Source organism: Mastacembelus armatus, chromosome 5, assembly GCF_900324485.2.
Source record: "Mastacembelus armatus chromosome 5, fMasArm1.2, whole genome shotgun sequence".
Lineage (NCBI taxonomy): Eukaryota > Metazoa > Chordata > Actinopteri > Synbranchiformes > Mastacembelidae > Mastacembelus > Mastacembelus armatus.
This window is the reverse complement of record NC_046637.1, coordinates 18,183,925-18,197,161: the sequence shown is the minus strand read 5'-3', so window position 1 is coordinate 18,197,161 and position 13,237 is coordinate 18,183,925. Positions and strand designations below refer to the sequence as shown.

Here is a 13,237-nt window from a genome sequence, read left to right as displayed (position 1 = left end):
AGTATAATTTTCAGTTACAGCAGTGATATCTAATGTGTGTCACTAGATCCAAGTTGTAATGTTCTTGTGTCCATTCATTTTTAGACTGAATGTGTGTTTTTTAAATGACTGAAAATGGTAGCTTTAAAACAGCATCTAATTTCCATTTAGCCAGTTACAGGGCAAAACAGGGCATTTAATATATTATATTACCATAATTACGAATACAAATTAGTATAAATTATTATTAACAAATATGTGTTTAATATTAATTCTGCTTCTAGCTTTTTCTTGTTCTTCCTCAGCTCCTGATCAAATATCTTGTCTCCTTCTATATGTTTTTGCTGTGTTTGTCAGTTTTGTCTGTCTGGTGTTGGGCAGGTAATGTACAAAAAAAGCTTCTTGCTGCAGCTGGTTGATGAGAGTGAATAAAAACAGTAAATGTGCAGGTTGGAAAACCAACACACCAAGTTTAAAGATGTGGAGACATTTTGCAAAGCTGGGGTGAAATGCAAAGCACTATGGGTCCTATGGGTTCATTAAAACAAGCAATTTCATGAAATTATATAGTGCTTTATTCCATTATTAATATCTTAAATGCTGATCAGTGCAGCATTCAGGCTGCTTTCAGTGAATTCAGCTGCCAACCAGGCCAGAGAGAATATAACGAAAGATGGAAAAAGGAGCAAAGAAAGGGGGGAGAAAACATCTGGCAAATCCAAGTAAGTTATAAATGATTAATAGTCAAAATAATAGATTTAAGTAAATCATTGACATAAGATACAAATATTTCTGTCTGGTCTTTAACTTGAGGAAGGACCTGTCACACTTATCAATCAGCATAAATTAAAGATGTTGTTCGTCTTTAAATACAGTACAATGTTTTGTCCTATAGTAACCTCTGGTCACAACTGTTGTCAGCTACTCTTATTACATTACCCCTGGTGGACACATCCCATTTCTAAAAGGAAACCTTCTTCTACTCTTTGTCGTACTATCCCAGTGATTTTTTCTCTTCAGACACTTGCCTCAGCTACAGGTCATAAATAAAAACAACATGACAAGAATCAAGTGAGCAGCTTCTTCTGAATGCATAATTTCAGACTAGCAACAGCATGAAAGAGCAGAGCAGAAAAGGAGTCACAGATTTTGGCTTTGAAGCTGGCCCCAGCTTCCTCTGGGTGCTCCCTCCCTGAAAACACAACTGGAAAACACCAAAAGCCAGAAATTCCAAACTGATATGCAAGGAGATACAGCTGCAGCTTCTCGTCTGCTTTCTTGAGTATTGGTTTAAGACATAGTGCACCATGCAGCAGGAGTCAAATCCATATTGGAAAGTGATTACAGGACTGATCCCTGCCTGCAGCATATTTTTATCCAGAGACTCACTGGAGTAGCTTTGACGTGATTATCCTACCACCCACTCTGTGCTATAATCCCAGCTGTTTGTCACTGCATGAAATTCAGAATGGTGCTATTTCAATGAGACAGCAAATTAGTAGAGAGGTAGTGACTATGAAAGGACAGGCTGGAAACTTTGTTTGCCCACAGCCAAGAAGACACTATTTTGAGTTTAAAATGTGTTCTGTTGTTGCTGTATATGCCATGTTGCTATATATTAAACATATTTCTAATGCAGACACATGTAAATCACCACCATCCTGAGGTATTTGTATTAGTACTTCATTTTTCTGCTACTTCATACTTTGACTTCAGTAATCTTTAGGGGCAAAAATTATACTTTTAATGCACCACAATTGTTGAATAACTTTAATTTTGAATGTCAGATTAAGTAAAATACAGTATAATCAGTACAGTATAAAACTTTATTTATTCCCAGTGGGAAATTCATAAGATACCTACCAGTTTGTAAAGTCATTCAAATTCTATGTAAGTAAGGTAGATAACATTAGCTCCACATTTACCAACTGCCACATTAAAGTGATAAACACACTAATGCATCTATAATTATAATCCATTAATATCATATACATTAATGTCAAATGTGCCATTCTTCTGAATGACTACTTTTGCTACTTCAAGTAGATGATAAAGTAACATTTTGTATGTAAAACTATTACTTGTAACAGAGTATTACACTGTGGTATTTATTTTATATACTCATTAAGATGTTGGTTAAGTCACTGGTCCATGCAATTACCATCAAGTATATGGAGCTTTTTAGTATTGTTTAGCTAATTGTTTTGGTTTTACAGCCCTAGAACTTACTCCTTTTGTTCATCAGTCCTCTTTGCAGCAGTAGGCTGCTGTTCTCAGCAAAACAGACGTCTATGTTAGTTTCACAGCACCAAATAGCAAAGTTGGCAATCAGACGTTGTAATAAAAATGAGTTATACTGTTTAATAGCCAGTATAGTCCAAAATAGAGTTAAGAGAGGAGTGATTGTTAGACTTGCATTTGTTGGTTCAACCGACTCCCAATGAATTCACCCATGTGGCCAAATACATATTAATTTTTTATCTACAAACTACAAACTTATTATTTTTTATCTAACTCCTGAACCTGGTTGACAAATGTTATGCATTATTTCTTTTTCAAATTTACTTAAGTAGAAATATGATATGTCAGAAAACTATTGTTTCATTATGAGCAGGTAGTGTACACAGTTTATAAGCCCTGGAAACAAACTTAATGGGAGCAATGAGATTGAGGCAAAATGGCAAAGCTTTGGGCTGCAAAATCAAACCAAACTAAATGATGCAAGAAAATATTAGCTTTTCTTGCAGAAGGATGAGGAAACCTCTGTGAACATCCCCTCTCATATTACACCAAGGCACTGGATCTATTGTTAAGGTAAAAATAATGATGCATGCATCTTTAAGGACATCACGCGAATAAATGTACTTTACATCAGTGGTTTATAGTATAATTTGTTGTGGAATATTTCTGTATCGTATCATTATTGTTCTATGCAAAATAGTAGTTGTTATTGTCAGATGTGTCACATGTACCAGCATAATTAAAAGTGTAACTTCATTACAGTTGCTAATGTTGCTACGCATTGCCATAAGCAACATGTACGTTCACAATAAGCATCCTACTAATAACAACAAGGCAGAACATTCATTTTTGCTTTTTATTTTTGCAAATAGGAAAATAGCATTTCTGATATTAAAAAAGAAAAGTACAATACAGCCTGTGTTTGAACAGATACACAGGCGGGACTGAGCGAGCAAGAGAGATAGTGAACTGGATGATGATTAGGGGATACAGGTCTGGATGTAGGTCAGTAGTGCAGCCTGGGGAGGCTCAGACACAAAGACAGCACTGGTTCAGACAGATAAACATGTCTGTCTGCTTCTAATGGGTTCCTACATTACTAAGGATGGTTGTTTTCAAAGCATGAAACCTGCTGCATCTATGGTGCTAGAAGACAAATATGTGAGGATGATTGCTGTGTAAATGACTATGTGCTGCTACAGTACAAGCAGGCCTGCTCTACTTTTATCCAGAAGCACCAGTGTTACTTGAGCTAAGTTAAGCTTGCTAGTAGCCTATGGTTTGTAGTATTAACTATCTGCTGGTTCAACAGTGACAATCCAGTTATGCAAAGTTTTCGGTAATACAGTCTCTTTGTATGAAGCACTGGTAGTTTAACAAGCACCCAAGTATTGACATAAAAAAAATGACTGCACAATGTAGTGCAGTTTAACCTTCCAATTTTATTTATTTTGGCATTTTACCGTTCCAATACATTTCATGGAACTGCCATAAGAGCACAATGACCGTTTCTCACTTTCCAGATAATACAAGTGCACTTGAGACCAGCAGATTCAGCTTAATGGTTTGTCAGTGGGTACAGTGGGACTCCAAATCCCAGACCATAATCAGTCTGACATTCCACAGACTGATCACGCTACAATCAAAAACACAGAATAGGCCAGAAACCTTCTGCAGAAACACGACTGAATAGCTTAATGGACTGACTGAAAGTCCTCTTTGATTAAAAAAAAAACAAACATCTATATAAAGGCTACAAGCTATACATGTTATCAATGTCCTTTATATTCAATACACAATATTTTGAGTATGCTAATACAGATGATTGAATAAATGTTAGCTGCCCTTCCAGCTATTTAAAATATTAGCTTTTCTTGCAGCTATAACAACAAAAAAGTTTACAGTAACCACTACTTTAATTGAGAAAAAGCAGTGTTTCACATCACTTCTGCACCACTGAGCCAAAGTATAACATACAGACTGAGTAGTTTCTAGGCCACATAAGTTGGCTACAGAATGATTTCCAGGAAACAAAGAGCTTATAAACTGTCATGCACCAATAGTATCACTGTCATGCTCTCACAGGTCCAGAACAGGATTTTCTGGTTTTGCAGCCCCCAGTTTAGAATCACAGTTAAATAAGAGCAGTCATTAAAAAAAGTACAACAGTAGGATTAAGTGTCATTTTGTGTCATGGACAAAGGCATCAATAAAGATGAGGACATACTAGGAATGAGAAAAGGCATACAGGTCAAAATAGGGATGATTATGATTGGACAAAACCAATAATGGCTAGGTTTGGGTGGATAAAATGTTTGACGTTAAAGAGTATTTTTCAGTATTTTTCAGAGTTTTGAGAAAGGTTTAATGTGAGTGAATCAATGTCCATTATCATTGCTAACATGTACAATCCAAACTGAAGTCACATTGTCAAAACTCTTCACACAGAAGTGGACCAGTGGACCAATTGTGAATTGCTTTCACACAAAATGCATTAAATGACCACATCTTCCAAAATCCTAAAAATGAGTTTTCAAAACTTTTGCACAAATTTTGTGCATTTCTGCAGTAACCATACAGAAATATATAGAAAATCAATAGAAATGTACAATAAAATCAAAGCTTATACAGGGGTCCTGTGTTAGTCTCATTGCCATCTTTTAGCAAAAGGGGATGACTGGAATGATTTTGTTGGAAACAGGAATCGAAAGACAGTTTGGTGGAAAAAGACTGACAATATCAGTTGGTGCTCAGGTGGTTCACCCTCTGATCTATCTGTCTATCCTATTTGTTCAGTCACCCTATATCACTTTGAGCCTGTTTCCTTGACTTTTTTTGTCTTGGATAGTTACTAGTTACTCTCATTAAACCAACGCTCTCTTGATGTTATAACAGGAATATTACTAAAATATGTTTTTGACATCTTGGTCCCCAGCTTGCTTGACATTACTTATTGCAGTTTAAGTAGCAGAATTGTTGCAGCAGTTTGCATCTGAAGTCTTGTCTGGACCCAATGATTTTTATCTAATTACAGAATTACAAAATTGTATTTCTAAAGTCCTTTAAAAAATGGCTTTTATTCAACTGCAATCTTTTCTTATAGACTGCAGTATTGAGGAACAATTTCAATTAGGTTTTGGATCTGGACATAGTACGTTGTCGGCCCAATTAACAGCATACAATGATATTCTTATGGGTAGGGAGGCTGGGGACACAGTATTGTTGGTCCTTTTAGACCTTACTGCTACATTTGATACAGTGGACCATTGCATTCTTTTCTCGTCTTTCATAGGTTGTAGGAATCAATGGCACTTCTCTTTCATGGGTTAGGGTTAACAGGTTATGCAATAAACATTGGTGCCTTTATCTGTCCCTCTCACCTATGGTGTTCCTCAGGGGTTAGTCCTTGGTCCTACGCTATATTTTCACTGTATTTGCATCCACTTGGGTCAATTTTGAGAAGTATGGTCCTTCCTTCCATTTTTAACCTGATATCCAAAGTAACTTGCTATTGATGAAGGGTTCTCCATTACAGAAGCTTTTTGCCTGCACAGAGGAAATAAAGGATAAAGGCATGGCTTATTTCCGATTCTTCTCAGGCACTTGATATAGATCAGGGCTTGCAGAGTACAATGTTGAAATCTACAATAAAGAATCCTTCGGTGTTTGATAGTGACCTGAGGTTCAACAAGCAGTCACATTCCGTCAAGTCAGCCTTTTTTAGATTGGTAAGCAACGTTAAGTCATTGCTATTGTTTTCTGATCTGGAATTGGCATCCAACTCTTTTATCATCTTGGGGCTTAATTATTGTAATGTACTTTATTTTGGAATCAATCATTTCTGTCTTGCTCGTCTTCACTAAGTGCAAAATGCAGCAGTTCGTATGCTGACCAACACACAAATTTGCCTAAACAAACCCTTATTTTGGCCTCCCTTCATTGGCTTCTTGTGTAGTTTCATCTTATTTTAAACTTTTAACCCTTTTAAAGTAACGGGAGCGCTCGCAATCTGATTTGGTTATCTATTTTTAAATGCCTGTAGAATTGCAACCAACTAAGAGAGTAATAATTCTTTTTGCATATAAAAGCAGGGGAGTTACACTTTCATATCATGCACTCAACATGTCCCAAAGTACTGATTTCTACCGCAAATGAGTTTACACAAATCTCATAAAAATGTGCATACACCAAAACCACTATAATGCAGAATTCGGTTTTTCTATAGATCTGATCTGCCAGTTAAGGGCACATCCTGTGTTCCAATTATGTCATCACATTATCAAAAAATGGCACAGCATGTAAAAATGTAAAGATATGCTCTGGCAGACTTGTTCTATGGTAGGTCATAAAGGGTTAATTTTTGCTATAAGGACCTGCATGATCTGGCAGGGTATGTTGGTGATCTCTTGAGATAGTATCATTCGTCTTGATCTCTAAGCTATTCCAACCAGTATTTACTGGAGGTCCTAAACCTTAAATTTAAACACTGCGATGAACATGGTTATGTAACTGCAGCCCCCAACTTTGGAATTCTCTGTCTCACTCTTAAATCTATTACAATTTTACTGGGCTTTTTAGCTGTAAAGTACTTTGATCAACAAGACACTATTCTTAAAATACTATATAAATAAACCTTTGATTAACTGATTGATTGACATTGAAAAAAGAAGAGCAGGGAAAGGCAGAACATGTGGACGACTATATGCAAAGTTTTGAAAAAGCGGCTTCAGAATTGACCTGCTTTTGTTAGCAATTGCAAAAGCCTGAAATATATTTCATTCAGAGTGCACTTAGAGGAAACTTCTGCTGCTTTAATCAGAATTTCACCCAACAGTTTTAGTTGCCATGTGACGCATGTCCATATCAGGCCTTATGATTAAAACACATGGCACAAATGTGAATGTAAATTTTCACTTTAACAACATTGGGAAGCTTTATTCTTCTGGACCCTGAAGTTTGGCTTAGAGAAAGAGGTGAGATGCAAAAGTAGGAAGAGAACATAACGTATACGAATATAACGTATTACATATTATAGATATTCCCATTACAGGTGACCAATAGACTTCCAGCAGCACCTGGTAGCCTGGTAACAGGAGCATTAGTGCAAGCAGTGGTGGCAAAAAGGGCCTCTCTGTAAGACCTGCTATGTTATGCGTTTCATTTCATGTGTGTGCTTATGAAGGCCAGGAGAGACTTTTCCTGTGTAAGCTGCTCAGAAGTAACAGTGAAAGTTAAACAATATGCAGGACAGAAAGGAAGGAAGTGATGAAGGTGAAACAGAAGCCAGCTCTCAAGATTCTTCTGAAAGTTCTGCTTGTGAAGCACCAAAAGTCCTGAGGGAGATCCGGACCCCCCACCCCCTAACACACACACACACACACAACTCCCACCCGGTGGATTGGGGGGTGGATGGGTGCGGGGAAGGGTTTAGGTCAGCTTAAATGTGTCACACAGTGCCTCTGATAATCCTGCTGGGTCTGGAGCTGCGGTGGACCTTGGTGTGTTTGGATAAGTGGTCACTGCGGGCAAACTTCTTCTCACACAGTGAACACTCATACGGCTTAATGCCAGAATGAGAGCGGCGGTGACGAGAGAGTTCGTCAGATCGGGAAAACCTGGTGACACAAGAGCAGACGAGTAGCGTAAGGAAGACAGTTTCATAGGTAATTAAGAGGATGCACCAAGTTCTTCATATTATCCCACTGGCAAATATAAACACGATTTGGTAATAAAACAGGTATCAAAAGACTGGTGTTCAAGGGCATAGCCTTAGGTTTCAGGTCTGCTAAATGAAAACTGCCTTGGGCCCCTGATTTTTTTCAAACCCCTTTTTTCATAATTTTTTGCCCTAGTAATGGTGGCCCTACCGCTGTCACTTTCACCAACTGTCACCGGGGTGGTTCCAGAATCATCCTAGTTATTACTAGGGGTATGGCGAGATCTCATAGCAAAAAATCTTGTGATATTAAAATATGATTATATTTATTGTTGAGGAAAAATGCTGCCTTGCTGTATCAGTACTTAACAGCACTGCATCAGTCAAGCGTTTCAGTGTTTCAAAGTTTTTGAGATGCTGCACATAACTACTTTTCTATTCTGCAAGTGTAGTGTGTGCAGCACATAGCATGTCAAGTAAAGTGTGTGTGAGAGTTAGGTTTGTGTCTGTAGAGTGTGTGTTCACTCACACATTGGAACCGCTTTGTTTACAAAGAGCATAGAGATAAGCCTGGGAGGGAAAAGGGAAATCTAGGGTCCAAAACTGAAAAAAACAACAATATTGTTCTGTCTTGTACAGAACTAGAGAATAAAACCCACAGTAAAACACATGAAAGCAAATGAAAAATATCCAATGCTTAAAAAGGACTTTAGGCAATATAGGATTGATGTAACATATTTATGATGAGTATTTTTTCTTCATAGAACAGTATTAGGCTAGTAGTAGGTTACCATCTGTTGATAAAAAATGTTCTGAGAATATTTTAATATTGTCATTTTGGACAGAATTAATATTTGTATTTTCTTTTCACATTAACTTAAACACATTTGTATAATGTTCTTAAACTTCTACCTTATTGTTCATTTTCAACTGATGTCACTGTGTTTACTTGGAAAGAGTATATTTTCTCCTTTGGTAGCCTGTATTTCCATTGCAATTGTGATTTTAAATATAAAGTGGTATTAAAAAGGTTTTTAAAAGTCTTAAATTTAACATGATTAAACCTTTAAAGAATATGCATAGAAGATGATAATTGGTCTGTCTTTTACAGCATATGATAATTTATATTCAGAAAATAGGACTGAAGTGGCATTCATTACAAGATGATTACTACTAAAAATATTTCAAATTGCACTGGCATTGTTTCGCATTTTGTGACTTTCAGTCAAATAAAACTATTTTTCCGGTAATATATTTTGTCACTGAAGATTTCCTAAAAATAGAGCTAAAATATTGTCTAATCTCATTCCTGTGAAACCAGTATCATGTATCATGTATAGTCGTGTCTTGTCTTGTGAGTTACATGTTTCTTCACACTCCTGGTTACTACGTATATTTACTTTCCATGAGTTTACAGTTTACTCGCTATATAGTGCTGTCCAAAGTCCCACAGCGGAATGTAAACTGTATCGTTCATAGCACACTTTTTGCTAAAAGTCCCACAATGCAGTGCCTGCTTAGATGGTTGCATTTCAGTGATGTTGATACCCTATGCCATGCAGATATAAATAAGACGATTACAATTCATTTATGCATGTTTGAGCACATAAATTAAACATCTGTGCTTGGACCATCTTTCAAAAACCAATTTTTTAATTGTCCTGAACATTTTATATCAGCACATTAATGTCCAAACTCCAAAGTAGCCTTATTTGTTTGTACATGGTTTGTGCATATCTGTGCAAGAAAAAACATCTGTGCTTCATTATTATTCACATTATTACAATTTTTATCTGATGTCTAATGCTTGTAATATAACATAGTAGCTGTCCTTTGCCTGTATAAACACATGGTTTTCTTAATAATCATTTGAGGTGTCAACTTCAAATACACTAGTCATCATAGCATTATTGTTGTATTTTATTTATATTTGGAACACTACGTTAAGTTTATTTTAAATATAGGGGACATTTGTTTTTTATGTTTTCACAACTTAAGGAAGTGTTCAGGTTGATATTGCCTCAGAGTGGAAAATAAATCATTCTTCTCCACAATAAATACATGTTTTTCTGGCAAAGAACATGAACCAGGCTCAACTGCTGGAACAACTACATGCAACAACATCCATCAATGCACTGAGTCATCTAAACATTCCTGTTAGATAATTATCATTGCAACAGAGGATGGCAAGATTATCACTCTGAGAACTTTATTTTTAAACTTGTAATCTCTTTCCTAATACTCTGTAGCGTTTCAGTAGTGTTTTGGCATCTGATAAGGATTTGGTTCTCAAACTGGATTTCCTCAGGTATGTTACATAATTTTAGCAAAATCTGAAATAACAACTTCTAATAATACAGTCCCTTGCATTAACCATCTCCCAAAAACTTAGTGTTTACTGTTAGACCTCGCACAACACCCATCATGCCACATACCTCCAGCCACAGTCAGGCCAGCTGCACGTGTAGGGTTTCTCTCCCGTATGCCGGCGGAAGTGAGCTTTCAGATGGCTGCTTTTGGTGTACATCTTCCCACAGCCTGGGTGGGAGCACTTGTGCACCCTCTCTGTAGGCGGCACTCTGGTCACCCGGGGGGCCACAGCCTTCAACAGGCTGCTCCCCTGGGCCCCGACCCCACTCACACCTGTAATCTCTAGAGTCCTCATTGCAATGGGAAGAGGGGCAATCTTCACATACTTCTGTTCAGCTGACTTCATATCTCCACCGTTTAGTGATAACAGGGCGGTGGAGGTGGAGGGCACCTGGGGAGTGAGTAAGGTCAGATTTTGTCCTGTAGCATCCTGGAGCCCCATGACCAAATGGGTGAGCCAAACTCCATTCTGGGCCCCAGGACTAGAGCCTGCAAGTGCCTGAGGCTGGGCCAGAGGAAGCGACTGGAGTTGGAGAACCAGCGGAGTGCCAAGGAGCATCGCAGGGGTTACAGTGGATGGTGTGGGGGTTACTAGGGCAGAAGGGGAGGGTTCAGCTGGGATAGGGCTGTTGTGCTCTTTCTGTGGGGTGTCTGGGCTAGAAGTGCAATGGGAAGGACCAGTCCCCATGTCAGTGCAAGTCTCTGAGGAAGAGGCTGAGGGCGCAGTGGAGGATTGAGAGTCAGTAGAGCTGCATGGAAGAGGGGATGCTTCTTCTTTTGGGGCAAGGAGCTCCTCTTTGACTAATTCCATCTTCTCCCTCAAAAACTCCTCTATGTCCTCCAGGGTCGGGGAAAATGGAGAAGAGGGATGGAAAGGGAATTCTGGAAGCTTAGGCTCTGGACTTCCAGGCTCCTCTTCTCCCACTGCTCCTAGAAAAATATGCAGATGCTCCCCTTCCTCATCATCTTCCTCTTCCTCCTCATCGTCCTCCTCTCCAGGGCTGGAGCTGTGCATAGGTCCTAGCTTCCCCACCTCTGGGCTGTTGCAGGAGGCCGAACTGCCTGCCTCACTGTGTGCTCCATCTGCCAGGCCAAGGGAGAACAGGCTGCTGCTGCTGCTGCTGTCCCTGAATAGGTCATTCTCCAAACTCAGCGTTCTGCTGAGAGACACCATTGATCCAGGCCAAACACAGAAGAGAGGATGTTGAGGAAACTCTATCCAGAAAAGAAATCACAAAAACCTGTAAAAGCAAAATTCAGACAGGCTTTTATTACCTAGAAGAAAGTCGATGAATGAGGAGATATTTAACTTAATGCCAACATATTAAAATTTAAACAGCTATTTCAAAATGCTTGAGGACTCTGCTTTAATCTTGTTTTTTCCTGCCTAATCACTTGCCAGATGGGCAACAGACAATTTTCCACTGTCAGTCAAATTTTGTTCTATTCAATGACTAAACCATGGCTGGTTTAAGTTAAAATATTAAGTAATGAAGTTGATAATAACAATAAATACATTATAATAGAGAAAATTCACACAAACGGATGCTCAGTGGAACTGTTACATGTTACAAAACAGCCTCTTTGCTTAAAATCTAATGAATATATGCTCAGAAATAAACAATAAGAATGAATAAGACAATAACACAATGAATTTATACCATCATGACTCACCTCTACTATAAAACCAAGTCATTGCACAGCCCTACACTTGTCTGGAATATGCACCAAGTTAGTCCAGTAGAAACTAAAAGAGACTGCCTTAAATTTGGTGTTGACAAAAGACACAAGACACTTCTACATAAGGTGTTAAGGCAGTTCTCATATTAGTTGATATTGTACTAAAGGGGTCTCTAGAGTCTGGGGCCCTAGGGCACCACTCGTTTTATCCTGCTGGTAAACCAGCACTGAACCAGCTTTTGACACAGACAGCATCATCATCATTTTGACATTACATTTATAACAGTTGAAAAAAACCCCTCTTAAAGAAATACTTCCCCAGAAAATAATTATAATTTTGGGCCCAATTATTTAGCATCTGTCTGGTGCTGTTATTTAACCATATATATGGCAGCAGTAGAGATAAGGAAAAATTAATATTTGATTCTGCAAATTTCTGGAGTGTGAAAAGCTACATTTTAATTAGCTGCGGGACCCGCGGAAGTCTTCCTATGATCCATTATAAGGTCCGCAGACCCCATATTGAAGGTCCGAACCGACACGTCTTACGTGGAAAGCAAATCCCCGTTTTCTTAGATAAAAACTGTCTCTGCTATCAGGCCCTCAGGCACATGTTGCAGCAGGGCCTCATACTTTACACAGTGCACGGACAAGACGCAGGGTAAACACGGCCCGCACTGACGCGCCCATAACCGTGTGTCGAGGAAAACTCACCCTGAACAAACAATCTCCCTGTGGAAGCGGACAACACGGCGCTCTGTGTGTGTTTGTACAGGACGAACTGCCGACAGCATGGTAATCTGCCAGAAGACAACTGAGCCTGTACAGGAATTCACGAATCTCAAGTTCGCTGGGTCAAAAAAAAATGTTCTATTTATACTCCTCCGCGTCTGCAGCTGAATCCCGGACGTTTGGTTCGACCTACCGTGTGTAGTTCGGAGGTGACTCGGTGGGAAAGGGCAGCAGCGTCGATGGGTTTATATATTTTCGTATTCTCTTTTTTTTTTTCCTCCGTCGTGTTATTGCCGAAACACACACACATCCCGTCCTTGCCACGGGTCCATGTTGGCATTCCTTTTCCCAGTGTCACGTGATCGCATCGCTACACAACTCGGAGGCACGGGCCCCGTTCCGCGTCTCTAATTGGCCGAGCGCCGTGGAGGCTCGCCCTAAAAGGAGGACTGTGATTGGCTGTCGCTCGATAAATTCTGACTGCCATGTGTTGATGGAAGGGGGTCACTGACACGATTTAACAGGACACAATGTGGCCTATTGATGGTGGAACAAAATCATAGAAACACCTAATAATGT

The 13,237-nt window shown here is 38.9% G+C and overlaps 1 protein-coding gene across 3 annotated transcripts; it reads right to left on the bottom strand.

Moving 5' to 3' along the window:
* Positions 1-2,959: 2,959 nt before the first annotated feature.
* On the bottom strand, positions 2,960-12,989 carry LOC113130939 (Krueppel-like factor 15). 3 transcript variants are annotated; one of them, XM_026307938.1, is made up of 3 exons: positions 12,852-12,989; positions 10,312-11,487; positions 2,960-7,835 (listed from the first exon to the last, which is right to left on the bottom strand). In XM_026307938.1, exons 2-3 carry the CDS (start codon positions 11,418-11,420, stop codon positions 7,667-7,669), a joined length of 1,278 nt encoding a protein of 425 aa, XP_026163723.1. In that variant the 5' UTR covers positions 11,421-11,487; positions 12,852-12,989; the 3' UTR covers positions 2,960-7,666. The 3 variants fall into 3 exon arrangements, with proteins under 3 accessions (XP_026163723.1, XP_026163725.1, XP_026163724.1); XM_026307940.1 differs by having other exon boundaries at positions 10,312-11,461; XM_026307939.1 differs by lacking the exon at positions 12,852-12,989 and adding an exon at positions 12,641-12,727.
* Positions 12,990-13,237: the final 248 nt, after the last annotated feature.